Source organism: Micropterus salmoides, unplaced genomic scaffold, assembly GCF_014851395.1.
Source record: "Micropterus salmoides isolate LMB-PRFRI ecotype aquatic unplaced genomic scaffold, ASM1485139v1 Ms_hic_scaffold_20, whole genome shotgun sequence".
NCBI classification, from domain to species: domain Eukaryota; kingdom Metazoa; phylum Chordata; class Actinopteri; order Centrarchiformes; family Centrarchidae; genus Micropterus; species Micropterus salmoides.
The window spans coordinates 14,792,774-14,814,732 of record NW_024041151.1 but is presented as its reverse complement, the minus strand read 5'-3'; the positions used below and the strand labels follow the sequence as shown (position 1 = coordinate 14,814,732).

The window sequence follows — 21,959 nt, the reverse complement described above, 5'->3', positions numbered from 1 at the left end:
AGGCCATAACTAAACTTAACAACAAAAAGGAAATTGAAAATGCACATTTATGCACATCATGATTGTAGGAACTGCTAGACTCAAATGCTGATTTTTCGGTCAGAAATGACAAGTCCTGCACGCTCTCACTATTGCCGCATGTTCAGTATGTTCTGCCGCATATCCCAGTGAAAAGAATGAGTTATGCCGCATTCAGACCAACCGTGAATTTTCGCCGGTTGGTCTGGACGCTTTCCTCGCTGCAAGTGTTCACACACAACGCGAGAAGGCGATTTTAACGCGATAACGTGAATAAACACAACTCGCCATTACTACAACTGTATGAACCCAAAGTAAAAATTTTGCTGTGATTAAATAGCAATAAACGGATTAAACTGATGCAGAAATAACTACAACATGATGCAGATTTGTTAAACATATGAATTCATGCTTTGTCAGGTCTGCTAGCAAGACAGCAGGACAACAACTTCTAAAATGTTTGTTTTCTGAATGGAGTTCGGATCGATCAGGGCTATGCTATGCTAACTTGGTCACACTAAAGTACAATGATAGCTGGAATAAAGTTACAGACACATGTTTTCTGAACTCACCAGGTAGTTCAACCTCCTCGCTTTCTTTTCTCCAAGTAATGTCCAGTTTAGTCAGTTTTTTATATAAATATGAAGTCCTAGTCCGACAGAGCTAATGACGCTAACAACAACACTGGAACCGGATGTGCACGGAAGCTCCAGTGAAGATAAATCAACGTTGAAATCTCCAAAACTAAAGTAAAAAGCTAATTTAATAAAACCAGTTAACTCCGAGCTCCTCCCGCGAGCAAACTGCATAGTTGTCCGAGAAGAATCCGACTGACTACGGGTGTTTATTTCTCCAATGGTTGCAGCGCGGCTGCCGAGATGTTTAGAGGGGAAATGTTCCTTAACTTTAGCAAAGGCCCCCAAACAAAGATTTTTTTTTAAGGGATCATAAACCAAATAATTGGGAACCCCTGGTTTAATTTTTTAAAATGTGTTGTATTTTAAAAGTTATATGTTTTGTTTTTTTTTTAAAGTAGAAACTTTCTGTCAAAATAAATTTAGTGGAGTAAAGACTACAATATTTCTCTGAAAATGTAGTGGAGTAGAAGTAACATAATGGATATACCTCATCATTTTAATTAAGTACAGTTCTTGATTAAATCTACTTAGTTTCTTTCTAAGTAAAGTAGTATTATAGAGGAATATATTAGTATGTTTGAGTAGTGGGTTAGCGGCCGCTTTTACTTGGTTTCTTGTGTTGAAATGAGTTTGAAAGTGAGAAATGTTAAAGGTGAAGTCCAACAATGTGACCAATGATAAACCATTATATAAAGTGAACACAGCAAGTAATGTAACTAAGGTTAGCGAAGTTGTAGGTTAGCATACTGTGGCTGCAGCTGCTGCTGCAAAGCGAACTTGCAGAGAGGACAAACGGATCCAAACAGCTGTACTCACAACTCCTCCTACTGTAGCAAACATCACAACAACAGCATGTCTTGGCAAACTAGAAAGTAGTCATTTAATGTTACCTGACACACAAATCATGGCTGTTACAGTGTTGTGGGGTGGGGTGTGGGCCACTTTGTTTTCAATTTACAGAGCCAGGGCTGGGTACAAACACCAGATTTTTTTTCCAGCGAGATGTTTGCTAAATGTGACAAAAAGACATTGGATTAGAATTGCGTACACCATCCTTAAATAGTAGGAACCAATCACTGATTGGTATCGGATGAGCTGATCCTAATGATGTTAAATTGGTGATTGGTGCCAGACCAAAAAAATTCTCCAAAATGACCTTTGGATCGCATAATAAGTGACATGATCAATGCATCTCCATTTAGTGTTAACAATGCATCAAAGTTATGACTCACCATATTTGTGCTGTTTTCATTTGTTTTGGCTGGAATGTAAGCTGACAGAAGGCCTTTACCCAATCATTCATAAAAGAACAATGATGACACATTGCTTTTTGTATGCATGGGGGATTAGTCTTGTCACGGTAGAACATTTTCATACCAGTGTAAGCTCTGTCAGAACACCACCAAATACCGGTGTTGTCGACTTTGAAATTGCATCCCTTAGGCTACGTTTTGAAAAAAGGCTGAGCCAGAGAAGCCTGGCTTTACTGTATTTTTCGTGACTGTTGAGTTTGCACAGAAACATTATTAAAACATGGCCAGTGACTTTTAAAATAGTGTTAAAAAACCACAGTCTAGATGCTGTACTTAAGCTTTTCAGTTTAGACTCTATAGGTCTAGTAAAAGTGGAAAACAGGTCTCACAAAAGTTTAATATTCCATATACCTTGAGTAAACTTGCAGAGAGAAGCTGGCTCAAGGCTGAACCTAAACTTCTGCCATACTGGAGCAGTTTGACAAATTCACTCCCTTAATCTGTAATTACATCATTCCTTTCTCCACGAGTCAGTTAAATGTAATCCCTTTCACTCGCAGGTGCTATTTGTTTTTGTGAATATCATTTTTGTTTTCACAGAGGCTTTAATTATAAATGGTGCTGCATGTCTGTAGAAAGGCTCATGGAATTAACTGGATTTTTACTGAAAGTTACATGACAGTAAGGACGTGTGGAATTACGTTGATGTAGTATTGTGGACTGGATAACACCAGTGATAGTTCCCACTGCAACAAACCTTTTAAGGATAATTTTTTAGATATTTTTAGAGATGAACATCAGCAAAGCCTAGCTTTTATTATAGGTATGTTCTGCAACACAATGCTTCACTGATATTATTAAAACAGAGATGGGTACATGTACTGTTTGGACATCAATCCACTAGAAATAAAACATTTATGAGCATTTTTCTTGCCTTATCTCCACAATTTATATAAAATATGAAAACAGTTATGCCAATGTGTTGCTCACTGGATCGTTTGCTTTTTCAGCCAAGAAACCACCGAAACAATCAATTTTCTGCTACAGCATTTCATACCAGAAATAGTCAGCTCGATCAAGTGGGCGGAGTCAGGCCACTGATTTCTAGCTTTAGATAAAGAAAAAATTATATTTTCATAGATATTGTCTTCTTTTGGTACACAGGAGTAACACAGGAACACTGCTCCAGTATGGAGACCCAGAGTGTTAAATATTGAATACAAAAACAAGACATTATGATTGGTTGTTGCTTTGGTCCATAAATAGGCTGCATATATAGTTAGATTAGACATTTTTGTGTTTCATAGTTCAACTTAAATATGTTTTTGTTTTATTTGTTTATACAGTACTTGCATATTATTGGGACTGCAACTAACGAGTATTTTAATTATATATTCATCTGCTGATTGGGTCTATAAAACATCAAATAAATGAGAAAAATGTTTCCCAATAATTAAATTCAAAGTGAAGGTCATATTTGACTGTGTAAAATAGCCTGCACATTTCTATTATATATTCTTATTTCCTTGTCTGCTGTTTTCAGTTTGTTAATTTTCTTAATTGAATTTATTTATTTATTTATGACATTTATAATGTCAACAAAACAATATTCTGCACATCATAAAGGTAGATTTTATGGCAGAGCTGTTTTATTGAATTTCATTAGATTCTACAGGTGTACTTAATAAAGTGGCCACTGAATGTACATGGGGCCTAATAGCGTTCTGCCCTTTTCATGTAGTTTTAGCTACTTTGAGATGTAAAAAGACTTTGATCAATGCTCATACCAATGACATACCAGTCACACCAACTATGACTCAGAAAAGACATTGTATACCTTCACTAGGTTTTGTAGATTTGATGTTCACCAAAGCTATATGCATCAGCATCTCTTCACCTAACCAATTCTGTTGTGCAAGTCTGATCTGCTCACAAGAAAGAGTTTTAAAGAATGTTTAAATGTAGATTTTAACTTTTCTAACCATGATTGGAAATTCAACTCATCTATAATGAGCTGCTGCCAGTAACTTAAAACTTCCTGTGGCTGTTTTTTTAACAGCTTGAATAGTGACCAATTTGTCTGTAAACTGTAACTGTAAAATGTAATACATTACTTTGTATTTTTCTACTAGTGAAATATGGCCTGTGTGAAAATGTTTCATGCTGGTGTTATGTCCTTCCCAGAACAATAGCCCTGCTATTTCTTACACTGACTAACTTTTTTTCACGAGGAGCACTGTAGCCCCTAACTGAAAATTGGCACAGGCAGAACATTTAGGGGCGCACACCTTAAATTAACCTGCAACCCAATTTTTCACATTTTCCACATTTTAACTGTATAACTGATAAATTCTTTGGTAATTAATACAGAAACTACAATGTGCTGTTTCATTATACTTACAGTCATATTTTAATTGAATGGACGCAAATGCACATACTGAAAGTGGCGATACCATTTCATTTGTGTATCTGTCTCTGCATATTTTATGTTTTTAGATGCTCTTGTGCTTCATAAAGGTGTCGTGTTTAAACTGTGTAGTGCCAGTTGCCTCAGCAAACTTGGTTTTCCCTGCCTGTAGTGGACCACATCTAGTGTAGTAGAGACAGTTCATGTTGTTTGTGTTTTTGGTAAATCGAAGCCATGTAAACTCTCAGCCAGGTGTAGATTGGCACAATAATTCAGGCCATGAATTTGGCTCTATCCCAGGCCACCCTGTTCACGCAAACCACCAGACCGCTAATGTTGTAGACTAACCCTATCTGTTGGTGTAACAGGTACCAAACTAGGTATAGATTTTGTTACTATGTTCATCTGGGAAGAAAGTTATCCACATTACAAAATACAAACATTTAGGACTGACCATTAAAGTAGCCTATCTGAACAGAGTTTTCAAGGTGGCTATGAGTGCACCCAAGAAATAACCAACACCAATCATAGCACATACAAATGTACAAGGCTAGACACAAAAAACGATTAGCCTACACTTTTGAAAATGATAATGACATATAGCCCTCAGAGAACATTTAGCTACGACAAAGGAAAGTAAGTCCAAAAAGCGCTCCTATAGCCTACAGAAGTTCACTATCCGTTAAGCAAACAGCAGAAAATAAACAAATCTATCTCTCAATTTCTACTATAGATATTTTAATGTTTTCTATTGGCTATAAAGAAAATACAGTTGTAGGTACAGACAGAGATTAAGCAGCACTCAGAAGCCGTTGCCATGGTTTAGTATAGGCTTTTAATGTAATGCAGACACATGCATCACATATATGAAAATTTAAAGATCTGTGGCTTTAAGTTGTAGATATGAATCTCTGTTTAGGGTAGTTAGTATTGAACAGCTGTCTGGTTAATTTCTGTAGTGAAGTACGGTAGTTGGGGAAACACTTTCTCATTTCAACAGCAGTATTTATTTTCTTAAACAGTGTTAAAAATGCCTAACAAGGTCCCATAGATAACCTATCAATATAAACACAGCTTATTGGCTAGTATCTGCTCACAATTTCAGGTTTCTGCAGTTGCTGTACACCTTATACCACTGGTGAAACCAGTCACTGTGGAAAGACTAATGGGAAGGGAAATTGAAAAACCTGAAATGAAAATCCTTTAAAATGAGATGAGGAAAAAAACAAATGCTTAAGAAATACTCTGCATTGAAAATGGAAAATTGAAAAGGAAAGCCTCTTCAATGAAACTCAAACTAAAAAATGAAAAATGCTATGAAAATACTCAAATAAAAGTGCAAATGGCAATGTTTGCCATTAAATCAATGCTTTACCATGATATTTTACCCCAGGGAATGAATCCTGGCTTTGGTGAAAACAAATCAGAAATCAGATTTCCCCTTGTTCATTAGAAGATACAAAAACTGACTAAATTTACATGAAATATGCTGTAGATTTTTATGGTACACATAATTTACAACATAAAACCTACCTTAAAATCCAAAAAGACATGTTCAAGCTTATTCCATATAAAGGTTGTAGAATGTATTAGGAAATCAACTGAATTGAAAACCTTAAAGGTTTTATCTCACCATTATCCAATTCATGGGCCTGTTTGCTGAGGCTTCTCAGAGATGTCATATAGGTAGGTAGGTTTATTGTCACAATATAACAAGTTATAGAGTGAAATTGTGTTTTGTAACTCCCATCTGTTACATAGCAGACAATATACATTAATACAGAATCAATCATAAAAAATGGTAAACAGAAATAAACTATATTCAGTGGAGCGGTGCCTAGGATGAATTAGAGTTTAGGAGTTTGATAGCTTGGGGGAAAAAGCTGCTCTGCAGTTTGGTGGTGTGGCAGCAGAAACTATCTATATCTCTTCCCAGAAGGCAGCATGGTGAACAGGCTGTGGCCGTGGTAGGTACTGTCCTGAAGTATCCTTTGGGCTCTGCGTTGGCACCTCACCGATACCACTGATGGTCGGGAGATGGGTACCAATGATCTTCTGTGCAATTTTAATCACCGACTGCAGAGCCCTTCGGTCCTGGGCCGTGCACATCCCATGCCAGTTAGTGATGTAGTGTAGTCAGGATGCTTTCTATTGCTCCTCTGTAAAAGCTGTCAAGAACTAGGCGTGGGAATTTGGCCTTCATAAGTTTCCTCAAGAAATACTGTCGTTTCTGAGCTTTCTTCACCAGTGTGGAGATGTGAGATGACCATGTTAGGTTGTCTGTGATGTTGATTCCCAGGAACCTGAAACAGTTCACCTGCTCCACCTCAGCACCACTGATGTAAACAGGAGTGTGTGTCTTTATCTCCTTCTTCCTAAAATCAACGATCAGTCCTTGGTGAGCAGTAGGTTGTTCTCTGAGCACCACTCCACAAGATTATGAATTTCCTTCCGATATGAAGTCTCATCGTTGTTTGAAATCTGGATGATGATTGTGGTGTCATCCACAAACTTCACAACAGAGTTCTCTCCATTGTTTTACTCAAGGTGAGTGAGGGCTGAGTGGAGGGCAGTAGGGGTGGGAATCACCAGAGGCCCCACGATACGATATTATTGCGATTTTAAATATATTGAGATATATTGCAATTTATTCTTCAATTAACTTCCAATTAGGTCCCTAAAGTCAAACTTTGTCAACATCTGTTTATCTAAGTTTGTTCATATCACTTTTTCAGTCCTCTATATGGTCCTGTTAAGTTTTCTAGTGGACTAAAAAAGCAATAGATTTTATTATTCCAGTACCAAAATGTTAAAAGTCCCATCTGCAACTTATATAATAAAATATCGATACTTGACGTCTGTGTATCGATACAGTATTGCCATGGCAAATATCACGATACTATGCTGTATCGATTTTTTCCCCCCACCCCTAGAGGGCAGTGGAAATGGCATCCTCTGTGGATCTGTTGGTTCTGAAAACAAACTGGTGAGGGTCCAGGCTGGCTGGGATGTTCTTTATGTGCTGAAGACCCAGTTTCTCAAAGCATTTCATCAGAATGGGGGTGAGAGCCACAGGGCGGTAGTCATTCAGGCTAGACACTGCAGACTTTTTAGGTTCAGGAATGATGGTGGCTGTCTTGAAGCAGGTGGGAACCCTCTCCTGAGACAGTGAGATGTTGAAAATTTGAGTAACAACATCAACTAGCTGATTGGCACAGGTTTTTAGTACACGGCCAGGAATGTTATCAGGCCCAGCTGATTTAGTCATATTCACTCTCAGCAGGACGCTTCTCACATCTGCTGTGGATACTGACAGTGGCTGGTCCTCTGGAGGTGGAGTAGACTTTACAGCTGACTCCTTGTTGAGGAGATCAAAGCGAGCATAAATGGTGTTAAGTTCATCTGGTAATGTGGCCTCACACATGATGGGAGCTCCTGCTTTTGTAGCCTTTGATGTTTTTGATGACCTGCCACATATCTTTGGTGGTGTTGGTGTTGAAGTCTCTGTCCAGTCTCTGCTTTGCCTCCTTGATGGCAGCTTTCAGTCTCGCTCTGGCGGTGCCGTAAGCTTCTCTATCACCCGACCGAATAGGCACTTTTTTTGCCTCTGGATAGAGCCCTCACCTCTCCATTCATCCAGGCCTTCTGATTGAGGAATGATTTTATCATTTTAGTGATCACCACATCATCAACACATTTGCTGATATATGATGTCACTGATAATGTATATACCTAAAGGTTGATGTGGCTCTCCTGGGTGGTGGCCTCTCTGAACACACTCCAATCCGTGCTCCCAAAACGGTCATCTGTCCACACTATCCACACACATCCAAAGAAAGGTGCATTTGGGCTATGAAAAGGTTTGTTGTTGCTGTATTGGTGTGCTATTATTAGAAGACCAATTTTCCCTCTTTCCGTAATATCAGTCATTCTGGCATAACTCTGTTTTGCTTGGTTGCATTTTGAGCACATTCTCTTGACAAGGCCTTTTATAGCCTTGTGCTGAAGTGGCAAGTTGTGTAATTTGGATATTTCTGAAATTAGAGCATTTGGTTCCACAAAGCTGTGAATTTATGTCATCAAAGGTCACTTATGAACAGTTAAGCCACTCTGTCATGGCTATCAAGAAAATTTTGTCAGTTCTTTTCTGTCTTCAAAATTACACCGCCACAGATATATTGGTGGTGGCTGCTGTGCATTTTGAGCTTGCACATCTCTTGACCTTATTTAGAAAAAGAGGGGTGGTTGTCTCACAATTTGATTTTTTTTTTTTTAAGACTTTCAGTAGTTGTCAGATGCAGGCTATTTAATTCAGTATATTTATATAGCGCCAATTCATAACAGAAGTAATCTCATTGCACTTTTCATATAGTCTAGATCTTACTCTTTGTAATATTACTTACAGAGATCCAACAATTCCCACCAGGAGCAAGCACTTGGCAACAATGGCAAGTCAAAACTCCTTTTTAACAGGCAGAAACCTTGAGCAGAACTCAGGGTGGACGACCAACCTAAGTCACCCTCAACCGGTTGGGTTGGTACATATGTTTGTATCTATATAGTAACATAGCTGATATGTTTTTTTCTTGGATATTGGTTGTGATGTCGTGATTGTTTCAAAACAACACATCTATTTGACCTGACAGCGCTGATATTCACTGATGCTGTGTTGTGTGATGCCAAATCAAGACTTCAAATTGTTACAGGACAGTACAGTAAAGTCTCTGTCTCTCTGTTGCTTGTTCCCCTGGTACAGAAGCACAGGCTCAGAGGAGGTGGAGTCATGAGTGCACAAGAGACACCCAATCCTGGGAAGGAGCAGGCAGACGGTGGGAGTACAGCCACAGATGGCCCCTCACCAACTTTTGCCCCAAAGTCCAAGAGTACTAGTCCACCACCTGTCACAGTAAAGAAAGAGCCTGGGACCTCGGAGACGAGTAATGGGAAAGTGGGTGATACCAACCCTGCTGAGATCTGTGTTGTCATTGGAGGAAATGATGGAGGAGCAAGTGGAGTTGGATCCCGTAGAGCTCAGCCCGAGGGTATGTTTGCCCTTGGTACTCCTCCTCCAACGAAGAGCACAGACTCATGCATAGGTGTGTGACTATACATATGGATATACATGTGCATTTACTGACTGCAGTCATGTCTGGTATCTCTTGAGCCTGACCTTGCTTCCTGACAAAACAACACAAACAAAACTGCACAGCATGTAAACATGGCATCAAATTCAGCAGCAATGTCTCTTCTCAGATACAATGTTTTGATTACTCAGGATAATCCACAATTTTTATTGAAGCTACTTTCTACAGATGAAATGGTCCATATAGAAAGTACTGACAGTGTGTTGTTGCCGTTTAATTTTTTAAATGTAATTTTCCAATCCTGTGAGCACAATTGAAATTCCATTCACCTACATTTTATGTAGTATTTATTATTGGAGTGGCAGCTGAAATCTGTAAGATCTCAAAACCTGGGTGAACAAAACCAAGACACTCTGCATGGCTAGAGGCTGTACCATGAGGGGTAAATAAGAAACTATTAATTTTTTTATTTGAGCGAGCTGGGCCTTTTTCAAGGAGGTACTCTTTGTTCATGTTTGAGTCTGCTATCTACTTATTTGCAAACATGAAGCGCTTACAAGTACATTTACTCAAGTACTGTACTTAAGAACAAATTTGACGTACTTGTACTATATGAGTAATTCTATTTTATATGTAGCTTGATACTTAAACTCCACACCATCACAGTGGCAAATATTGCACTTTTTATTCCTCTACATTAGTTTGATAGCTATGTGTGTGCTATGAGTGTTTCTGATAAACGGTTATGTGTTCCTTTAATAGGTTAAGAAACTTATCCTATTTCTTAAGTTAAATAAACTACAGTTTTTCAAAAACCCCTAGGCTGGAAAATGCATTGTCACAAAGCTGAAAACAGGCCTGTTTTCTGAGCTCATGAAAAGTTGACTTTTTTGAGGTACATTGTTCTCACGGGACAGTGAAGCTATGATGTATTGCTGTAGATTAAACTACCCAACAGTATATAAAGTAGTTAAAATTAGCAAGCCTTAAACAACTACAGCAGTAAAGTGCATCACACACATTAATGCAGCAATAATATTAATCCCACATCAGCACAAATAATATTAAGACTGACAGGGATCACTTTCCTGCATAATGAGTTTTTTTTTTTTTTTTTTACTTTTGATACTGTTCAGTATATTTTGCTGTTAATACTTCAGTGTTTTTACTTCAGTAAGGCTTTCAATAATACTACTTTCATGGAGGTTATAATGTTTATAATATTTAGAGTACCCTTTTATATAAATAAGGGGGAAAATATTTGAAAGACCTCTCAATGTAATGCAATATAATTCAACAGTACCACGAATTACAGCCTCCAAAATGGCCCTTCCTTTAAAACAAAATTCAAATAAACATTATAGCCTTTACCGCAATGGTTTTAGTAAGAAATGTCCTATAACCAAGAATTTGATCAAAATTGTGTTGGGTTTTCAAGTTGTACCTGAGAACAATCATTTCTGTGTTTCATAATCTTAATGGAGCTCACATGCAGCACAGTAAACATGGAGCACAATAAATATGCAGAACCCTAGAAAAAGGCTTGGAAGTGGAAGCTGGCTTTATATAGCTGACACAGACCAGTTAGAAATACCTTGATTGGTCGTGATACCAATCTTGACTCCTGACATTCATATTATTATTTCAATCAATTACTCAAATTTGTAGGGAATTGTCTCTTTTTAGGCAACACATTTTTATGATGTAGAAAACATTTAATATAATAAACATTGTGTGGAAAGTAATGTTTACTTGGTGCTTAGAACATTAACTGTTTATTGGTATATTGGTTATACTCAGAAGTCATTGGGAGATAGATATTTACGTAGTTCAGATGGGGATGACAAAGAATGTGAGAAAGAACTATTGTACATTTTATGACCTACAAATATGCTATATATGCATGTACTCCTTATGATACTGTCACTTTGTTTTTATGACACTGTTTTGAATTCTCATCCAGGTTCCTATGTATGTGGGGTATGTGGGAAGAAGTACAAGTATTATAACTGCTTTCAGACACACGTCAGGGCACACAGAGGTAAGACACTTTTTTTTTAACATGTGTATTTGGTCTTCATGAAAAGCCAAATAATAACTGGCTGTTCGCTGTGTTTTCCTCTGTTAACAGTGTGGTCCTAAAATTATTCACTTCCTCTACATAACTCATGCATGTCCTGTTTTGGCCAGGAATTGCATTTGACTAGGAATTGTATTTAATAAATTTATTTTATTTCTTTTTTTATTGTCTCTGCTTTAATGTGAGAGATGGTGATTTGAGTTGGAAGTTGGAAGACGTGAGCTGATGTGAGCGCAAATTCATATATTCACAGATTTCTTCCCTTTTTTAAACTATAGAATCTGAGAGCATGGTTGGAGATGGTCTACCCCAGACACCCAACAGTGAGTACACTTTTGCACACTCATCCAGTGAAGTGAGTTTATTAGCATGCCAAAGCTGTTTATTTGTTGCTCATTTAACGGACATTATGTTGTTTAACTAGCTGTCTTTTAGATTTTCATTAAGCTAAAAACAATCTACCACAACTTATAACTGACAATACGTATGTCTCTATGTGACTCAGCAGGGTAAAAGCCATATTATTTACCCTTATTGTTTCCTTCAGTCTTGTCTACTCACTATACTCTATACCTTATACCCTACTCACCTTCCCTTAGGTGACATTGTAATATCAAGTACCTGGAAGGCAACATCCAACTTAACCCCAACATCTCTGTCTCTGTGTGGAAACGATGTTTTTTGGTGATAAAGTTAGTTTTATTAAAGTTTAACTGAATTATTTCACACACCTGAACACATATTGTTTGACAACACCAGTTCCGTAATTACCAATTTAACTGAGGTAAACGTGGAACAACTTACAAAAATAAACGCTGGCCTGCATGAATAGGGATGTTACTCTTTTAATTGCATTGCATATCAGCTGCTAGGGCCTCTATTTATCAGGTGTCTTAAAATCACTCCCTGGAATTACAGTGAAAGTTTGATTAAAACTAAAAATACCCCTACCTCTGAGTAGTACTTGAGAGTTATTTATAAAGCTGCTTACACACACTCTCTGCAATCACTACATGAATGTGCACATCGCTTAAAGGCAGAACTATTGACATGGCAGAGAGAAAAGAATGCACAATCATCTCTTATGCAGACAGTTTATTTTTTAGCTTCATGAGGAATACAAACAGAGTGTAACCAAATGGTCTGTGACAGTGTTAATAAGTAGGCCTGAGAGGCTGCTTGGCAAAAAAAACCAACATGCTGATAGATTAAATTCTTAAGAGGATGGAACATGCTGTAAAGTATTTTTGGTTGACAGCACATAGTTAGACTTTATACTTGATAATGACTGGCATGCCAATTTATAAGTGTATTTTAAACATAACTTTCTTCTATGAGTGGTCTAAGTGGCAGCAAGTAAAGATTAAACAAGCTGAAGCACACTATAACCTGCTTTAATAACAATTAATTTGATATAGTTAAAAAGTGATTGCCCTAGTTAGAATAAAATTGATTCTACATGTGAGTTATCAAAAGAAGTTACGATATGACATTATTGTAACCTTGACTTTAATCCTGCTTAACACCAGATTTGTTCCTGGTGATTGGTTACTATTGCAACTTGATAATTGCAAGCCTGCATTTTAAAACCAACTGACAATAAGGCTGGATTTACCAGTCAGTATGGTTTGTAAAATATCCCTCTGTTGAAGGAGAGTAGGCATAGGAGAATTTTGAAAAGCAGAAGACAACACAGGCTGTAGTGTTGTGGAGGAGTTCTTGGAGTTGAAGAGAGTATTTTGGGAGCCAAGCTAGAACAAACTTTCTGTAGTTCTGACTGAGTGGGCGTTAAGACCAAAAACAGCCCAGCGTTTTGCAGGGTTTGGTGGTGGTGGTGGGAGAGTGTTGCTTCAGGTACTGGTGAGACAATAAAAAGCGACACAGGTTGTCTAGTTTGACTAATAGATCATTGATCTATTTAAATCATTTAAATCAACAGACAGCACAACACTTTATAACACTTATAATACAACTTAAGTTATCACACTGACAACAATTCCGTCTTTCGCAGTGATGATTGCCAGGTAACAGTAGAAATACGGCATTTATATTACAAAGTATATATACTAGGAATGTGTATATTGGATTGGCCGTTGCAGCGACCTCCTAGATGACATTGCATTGTGTTGTGGCAAGAGCAGTAAATTCCATAATACAACGCCATCATATTGATTGCGAAATCAAATGCAATTCCATTTTACATTACACAGTTTAGTTAAATTGGCAGACAGTATGCAACCTAAATTTGAAAATGAAAATGCAAACTTTGGCATATGAATGTGAACTAGAAAAATTGCATTTCCTGCAGAAAATGCACATGAGAGCTAAAATCAGTTTGTAAAACACTGCTGAAAATTCAGAAGTCTGAAATGAAATTCCTGAAGTCTTCTCAAACACACTGCTTATTAAATTGGATGCAGAACTGTATTAACTATTAATGTGTGTCTATATGTGTCATTATTTATGTTTCTAAATGTGTGTGTAGGGCCATATGAAATGCATAAATTTTTTCCCAACAGACAGAAGCGGCGTGCCCATAAATGACACCATAGCAGTATAGTTTTTTCTGTTTGTTTGGCTTAAATGCCGTGGAAATGCCTATAATTTTAGTGAAAATCCAGATTTTTGTAAATTGCATCAATATTTTTGTCAGATTCCACGATATTAAACATTTTACTGTTACAGGTTACATTTTTGTTTATGTCCTGTGTGTTTGAGACAGGACTCTGTCTGTTAGGACTGTAACTGACTGCTCGGTCATTGAGACAGAGAGAGACACTTGTGAAGGTTCCATTCAAAGAAGACCCAAAAAAGCAGTAGTCCATATTGGTAAAATGGCCTCACTTTTAGCACCGGAAGGCATTTCTGGACATGCAGATGTGTAATTTGTGTGAAGAAAGTTAAAAATAAAATTTTAATTTAACATTAACAATTAACAGTTTAACACAGTTTTAACATTTGTGTTTGGCCCGTGACTTGAATCGGACGGTTTTCAGCTTGATCAGCCAAGACACAAAACAAATTCTAATGTAAATTAGTTCAATGCTGCATTTTAAATAAAAAAAAAAAATTTAAATAGTGTTATAAAGTAAAAAATAAAGCAGAGTTCTTAACAGTGAAATGAGAAATTGTCCTTGCATTTGTTTTTAGAATTTGTCAGATTGTAAAAACTGCTAGCACGTGGCTCAAACTGGATAATTTGCTGCAAATTCAAAACTGACTTTAAATTTTGTTAAGACCCGAATCATGCAAACATTTTTTTTTGAATGTGCATTAATATTGCTTCTTGTTTACATGCTCAAATGTTTTTTAACCTTCGCTGCCATTTCTTGCCACATCTGTAGAGGGGTAGGAGAGTGAAAGGACATAAGGGATGCAGATTACTTGTTCTGCTCTTGCTGATTTTGTTGCAGTGGAAATCTTTGTGCAGCCAGGTGGCTGTTGACAAGAGCACCTAAAGTGGCTCTTGGCACACCACAGTGAAATCCTGTCTGAAGGAAATCTGTTGCATAAACAGCATGGCACACGCAACTGTAAGACAAAATCAGTTTCTAACCTCCTTTACCCAGTTGGTTCAGGCTTAGTCTTTCCACAATAATATGTCTGACTGAGCACCCAGCAGAAGGCCCCTTTCCTTACTCACCCATGTGACAAATGTTTTATCATTTAGCAGCAGAGCGACAACTTCTAAGTTTTCTCCGGTTTGTTCTCTCTCTGTTAATTCAATCAACTTGATTCTCGGCTGAATTCCTGAGGTATCTCAAATGTGTATTTAAATACAAAATATTTTACAGCAGAAAATAAAATATTTTGCTCTGTACTAAAATATGTCTTGATGATCTCTGTAGATGCTTTAAAAAGTAAGATGACCTCTGTCAAAACGTATTTTCAATACGTAATTTTGAAAAGTAAGTAAATGGCTGTCCTAGAAATGTGTTAAGAAAGGGCACAGAAAAGCCAACACTGTTAAAAACAACCAGCATCTTCACTTGACAGCAAAAGGGTTTCATGCAATTTATGCTTAATTGGCAACAAAGAAATACAGCTACAGAAAGCATTATTATGGTGCCTAACTGTAATTGCATTTATGAACACCTCAAGGCTTCAGTACCATGTATATTCTATAATTTCCCACCAATTAATGCGATTAAAACTATTATCCACAAATTAGTGGGTTCCTGGCATTTGTCAGTGTAATTAAAGCTCACATAACATTGTTGCTCCATACATAGGTGAGGACACGTTCTGAGTAAATCGATAACACAGTAAAAACATAGATAACTGGTTATAGATGCATGATCTTGCAGGTTGCACTTGTGTCTTTACTGTGATATTTCTTTACACTGGCTAATATAACCCCTTAATTTAATTATATTTAATTCTCCACCTTATTTTAGTGTTTACTCTAAAACTACTTTTATCTACTCACCTTGCATTTCCTTTCAGACACACGCATACAGCTACACCTGCCTCTCTCTGTTTCTCTGTTGACTCTGTTGCTGATGAACAAAGTCACCCAAAAAACTCAACCCACTTCCACCCATGATTCTGTTTTCCGTTCCGTTTGCTGTGTGTAGAGGAAGCTTGTTGTTAATGACGTAGCCTATCGAAACAATTGAGACCACCTCGGTACTGAATGACGTTGGCATCAACCAGGTGTGTTCACAATTCACTGTTGCTTTACCTGGTCCGTGCTTTTAAATTATCCACTGTGTCTCCATGTTCTAACGTAATACCAGATAACTTCTCTCTGTGTGTTTCTCTGCAAAGTCTTAAAATGGGTCACCAAATATAGCCTACTTAAGCGACCGTTAATATACCTGGGTCGTCTTCTCAAGGAAAGCCTATGTGTGGGGAAGAACAGCTTATTTTGGGCTTACAGGTATTCCAAATAATAATTAATCAAGTCATTATTACCTTTTCCCTCACTTTACCCCCAGGGATTAATCTAATCTTTTTGTCTTGTTTACAACCTGTCTGTCTGTCTGTCCCAATGCAATGAAATCTTTATTATGTATTTTAATCGTATTTGTTCATTCATGTATCCATTTTTCTACTGCGGAATGACTAAAAACAGTTTCTATGTTTCTATGGCACAATGAAATACTTTTCTGCAAATTAAGTGTGAAAAAAAAATTGGAACACCTTAGGTGTACAAGGTGTTAAACTGTGCACCACAGCAAGTTCTGTCATTATTTTATTATTATTAGGTTATTATCTACCCAATTTGCAGTTTTGGATTCGCTCATTCAAAAATACTTGTTTTCATTGTCAGTAATATCCATGTCTTTATAACCACTGCTGGTCTCTCTCCATCTGTTCATCTGCAGATAGCTTCCGTTACTCGTGTGACATCTGTGGTAAGAAGTATAAATACTACAGCTGCTTCCAGGAGCACCGTGACCTGCATGCAGTTGATGGTAAACAGGAGTTTTTGGGAAATTTGCATTTTATTTGCTTCTTTGAAACTCCAAGACTTGAACTGAAAAGTCATGTATGAGTGAGGTTCACACTGGCCATACTGAATATCTACTTCCTGAAGCTGCAACAAAAGCTGAGTAGCATAGTAAAAAGGAGTGGATCAGAAAAACAAGTGCCTTTTTGCTAAAAACAAAAATAAAAAACTATCACTATCAAATGAGCAATGGCCTTTCTCAGATAAAGGGTATTTTAGACAGGTTAGTTCTCACTTTAGTAGAGGTAAATAAGGGTCAATATTTTACAATCTACAGTAATTGCTGTAGTTGCTCAACATTTTTTTTTAAATGAATGTGCTGTGAAATAAATGGTGAGCTTAATTGTTCATATTATGTGTACATAAAGCCAGTGAGTGCTACTAGGGACAGTTTTTGCTCTAATACACTTTCTGTGATTTTGTTCTGTGAAGTTTAAGTATTCAGTGAAAAACAAATTGCCCATCTCCCTCCCCCATCTCTCTCAGATCCATATGAACAGGTAGTGTTACCTGTGGATGGCCTTAAAGAGGAGGAGCCAGTTGAACCCTACCAGAAAATTGGACCAAGTAAGACTGTTTGATGCACTTCTTTTAGTCTGTTCCACAGATATGCCATGGCAGAACAAGATAAAAAAATGTACTATACATTCAGAAGCTTAAGCAGCAAATTGCAGCTGCTGGTTTGCATTTTGTGTTGCTAATACCCTCCAGAAGAAATATATTTGATTGGGATTATTTATCACTGTAACCCACTGTTTCAAAGTTTTTTGATTTCATGTGTTTTATGTTATGTTTCAGTGAGAGGGGATAATCACAAATCTGAGACAAGACATACTTAGCATTTAAATTCTAAATAGATTTTAGATATATATCATCCCTTAGATTTTTCTTAACCTAGCATACAGTTTGACAGCTTGAAGTCCATCTGTGTCCAGTTCAGTGTGCTGGACACAGTTTGTAATGAACAACCTTACGTCATGGTGATGATCCATGTTAGAAAAATAACACTTAAGCATATAAGCTAACTCCACACTGGAAAGGTTTCAGAACATGAGTCCAAAAGTCCTCCTTCGCAGGGGAAAAAGCTCTCGCCCACCACCGCAGAGACCTCGGGTTCAACCGACGGCAGCGGGTGTCCCTTCAAACACAATTGGCAGTGTTCGCAGGTGGGAAGCCTGCACTTGTCACTGCACTAATGACTCCTAATGATTAGGGGAATAGTGTGAACCTCCAAGCTCTATTCAGGGAGGCCCCCTGTGTTTTTATGTTCTCTGATATTGGGGTATTGCTAAATGTAAACCATAGAGTTGGCAATTTTCAGTCCGGAAAAGATCACCAGTTCCTTCCTCTTCTCTACTCTATTAGGGCCTCTTGTTTTCTACTTCTCCCTGGTGAAATAACACATACATTTAAAAAAAGGATCTTAATTGATATGATACAGGTTCTACCACTAAGATGGCTTTTGATGGAAACAAAGATCTGATTGTGTATTTTCTTTTCTGCAGAAACTGGGAGCTATGTTTGTGAGTTCTGTGGGAAGCAGTACAAGTATTTCAACCCATACCAGGAGCATGTTGCTCTTCACACACCAATGGGTGAGCCCATTTATTTACCTCTTAAAGCCACAATGTGTAGGATTTGAAAGTCCCTAATTCTGTCATTCAGTTTGTTTGTGCAAGTAACCTCTTATAAACCTACATTATAGAGGAAGTGCCAAGATCTAGAATTTTGTGTGTTGTTCACAATGTCAGTCTTGCTTTTTTGTGAGGGGGAAAAGAAATCTGTATTGCCATCAGACGTGATGTCACTGGTCTAAGTTGGAGCGTTGAGCTACAGCTGACGTTGAGAATCTATCTTCATGTAGGCTCCTTTGACATGAAGGCATCACGGGTACAGGAATGTGGTAGCATGGATATGAGCAAATTTGGCCACAGCCAAACTGGTAAGATAAAAAGTAAGCATTCTTTTTTTATCCTACATTTTAAGTAGTTTTGTTAATAGATTGTTTAGTACTAAGCAATGTTTGCATGCCTCATAACTTCATAATACAAACACAGACACACATACATACACATAAGTGTACCTGTTCAAGGCAGTGACTAGACACAGCCAAGTATAATATTTACAGACCATGTACATTATATTTGTCATTGGTGATGTAGAACAATGCTTGATGTTGATAAAATGGGGAATAAATTCTAGTGAACATGATCAGAAACCAAACACGTATTGCCTGTGATGTTGAATAATTTATTTTTCAATGGCAAAGGGACTCTTGTCGCCCGTATAACCACAGAAGTGCAGCCAGTCAGTTTACTATGATATTGGCATAGCTGGGTTTGAGGGCAGGGACAGTCACAAATATCACAGTGCTGCTGTGAGGGTGCGGTTGAAATTCATAAGAGCGTGCCTCAGTATGGCTAAAGTGTTACACTGAGCCAGTGGAATAAGGATATAAGAGATTGGATTTAAGGTTCTGGGTAACCTTGCCACTGTATTTGTGGCAACCCTGCTAGAAACTATTAACCTTTATAGCACAATTTAAGTCATGATACAATTAATGTTTTTCTTTCTTGTTAGCAAGCATCAAGCAACTAAACACATTAGAAATTATGTTTGAAAACATTAAAACAAAAATTCATACAGACAACATAAAAAATAAAAAATTTTTGTCTACTTTAACTAAGCAGTGTGAAATACAGAAGATTTTTACATAATTTTAGATAATGTTACTGTGCTTCATGTGCTTTATTGCTTTACCAAAACTTGCCCCCCCCCCCCCCCCCCAATCTTTTTGCTAAGATGCGCTCTGCCATAAAGAACTATTTAAAGCATGGCTCACACTCAGAAGTGGGTCAAAAAGATGGAACGAAGAGGAGGAATTAAACCCATATTTAAATGTAATATGAACATGCGGATCCTTTGTCAAGGCTGTTAGCGTAATTGATTTGCATGCCACATACTAAAATTAAGATTAATAAATTGCTTGTCTTTGACTTTGCTCTATCTTAACTGTTCTGTAGGTTCATAGCTTGAATTAAGAATATGATGCACATTATTTAGTATTGGCATGCCCCTCATTGTTTCTCCTGAATTTTCACTTACAGACAGTCCATTCAGGCGGAAACTGGAAAGTGCAATTCAGTCTAGTCTGGTTGACACAAACAGCTCGCAGAATTCAAGCGGTGAGCACTGAGTCACTTATTTTATGTGGATGGGTGGGTATTTGTGTGGAAATGTATAATTTCTGCTTGAATGGGGAAACTGGCATCAATTGTTGCTACGTAAAACTCATGTCCAAGATCTCCATTATTATTCTACTCCACACTCAGAGGAGTGTGGAGTAGAAGTGGAGAAGTGGAGTAGTAGAAGAGTAAAAGAAGTGGAAACCTTGTTGAATACCATGTTTGATCACCTTTGGCTCTGATAACAGCTGCTATACATCATGGCAGTGACTTAAAAAGAGGCTTGTAATTAAAAGCTTACATGAACACAAAACATTCTGCAAAAGTTACAAGTCTTATATATCGCAGTAGAGTTTTCGGTCGGTGCTTTTTTCACTGGTTTGAAATAGGTGGTATATGTATTGTGCAACAATCAGCAATATTTTAACAGAATTATTATTTACTATTACTATTATTTTACCAGATAACCAATTAGACCTGATCAAGCCACACCCACACAGTCCCAATGAAGCAGATTAGCTGAGCGTTAAACTCTTATCTAAGGAAGTTTATATTTTCAGACTTTACCTATGTTACTTATTTAGTCAGGAATCTTTGATGTTATATAGAAGATTTAAGACTAATGACTTAAGATTTTAAACCTACAAATAAACCACCACCTTGAGTGGTTTGTCATAGACAGCATCTGTTATACCCTAGACAGGCAAACATTCGAAATTGTTTTTCTTACACCACATGAGTTTAACTGTCACTTGTACTTGTTACATACCTTGTCCTCACCTTCTAAAGGTGAACTCCCACCGAGCAAGCATTTTGCTTTGAGAAGAAGAAAGAAACCAGGAACCCTACAGTCTTGATAAGGCTCAAACCAGCCCTTGTGGCATCCAGGAATTTTAAAGTTTATTTTAAGATCATACTTGATCACACTTTTAGCTCAGTAAATGTGGAGCTGCCTTTTTATTAATTGACCTAAACAGAAATAGAAATAGTCTGCCGCTTTTTCTGGATAGGTATGGTTCGACTGCTCTGATTACTGTGTTTCTATGGTGCATGCCATGGCTTGAAAAAAAACACAAACTTTTTTAAATAATGAGCTGATGATTCTCCATCTTTGTTTGCGCCTATCTTAGTAAGTATCATAAGTAAATGCTCTTTGATTGCAAATTATGCTTGCCTTAAAAAAACAATAAACATTAAAGACAGTGACATGGGAAAAGAGCGGTAGAGAATTGCATACTGTGTCTAGTTTTAACTCCCTCTCTATCCTCTTGCTTGTCCGTAGGAACTCCGAGCCCTCTGGTGGCCACCTCCTTCTCTACAACCCAGAGTAAGTTCAACCCCACCTTCCTGCTCAAAACAGAAAATATGCATGCTGCCTCATTCTCATTCCACCTTTTTCCCCCCTGTTATGCTTCAGTTTTCATTAATCTGTCATTGTTTGGTGCAAATAGTTTCTCTATAATCCATTGTGATTATACAGATTTTCTGCATTTAGCTTCATTATCACTAGGGGATGTCTGAACAGAATCTTTTTGTACACCTGCATTGTGTTCAGACATAGCCGTGTCTTGTAATGGCTGACAACTAGGCATCGGCTGAATCATACTGTTACGAGGTTTTCTTTTGGCGGAAAAAGATTGCTGGAAAAGCTGTTATAAATGTTTTTATTTAAATATGTAAACATTCATTTGTTTATTATGTTTTGCTTATATAATATAGGATTCAGTAGAAACGTAATGAAAATGAGGGGAGAGATAGAGAGGGGGCCAGATTCAAACCGGGGGATGTTGTGATTACATGGTCAGCGCCTTAAACCCCTAGGCCACCAAGATGCCCCAC

The 21,959-nt window shown here is 37.5% G+C and overlaps 1 protein-coding gene across 7 annotated transcripts in view; it reads left to right on the top strand.

Annotated features, from left to right (window-relative positions):
• Window positions 1-21,959, top strand: part of znf618 (zinc finger protein 618) — a 38,956-nt gene that overhangs the window by 4,866 nt on the left and 12,131 nt on the right. For 2 of the 7 annotated variants that reach the window (XM_038733547.1, XM_038733543.1), the window contains exons 2-11: window positions 9,073-9,412; window positions 11,364-11,441; window positions 11,759-11,803; window positions 16,811-16,900; window positions 17,422-17,502; window positions 18,012-18,101; window positions 18,441-18,530; window positions 18,800-18,877; window positions 20,043-20,120; window positions 21,403-21,447. In XM_038733547.1, the coding sequence (XP_038589475.1) occupies window positions 9,100-9,412; window positions 11,364-11,441; window positions 11,759-11,803; window positions 16,811-16,900; window positions 17,422-17,502; window positions 18,012-18,101; window positions 18,441-18,530; window positions 18,800-18,877; window positions 20,043-20,120; window positions 21,403-21,447 (988 nt within the window). In that variant the 5' untranslated portion in view covers window positions 9,073-9,099. Of the gene's footprint in view, window positions 1-9,072; window positions 9,413-11,363; window positions 11,442-11,758; window positions 11,804-16,810; window positions 16,901-17,421; window positions 17,503-18,011; window positions 18,102-18,440; window positions 18,531-18,799; window positions 18,890-20,042; window positions 20,121-21,402; window positions 21,448-21,959 lie in introns of all 7 variants that reach the window. The other 5 variants (XM_038733545.1, XM_038733542.1, XM_038733544.1 and 2 more) reach the window with 4 other exon arrangements.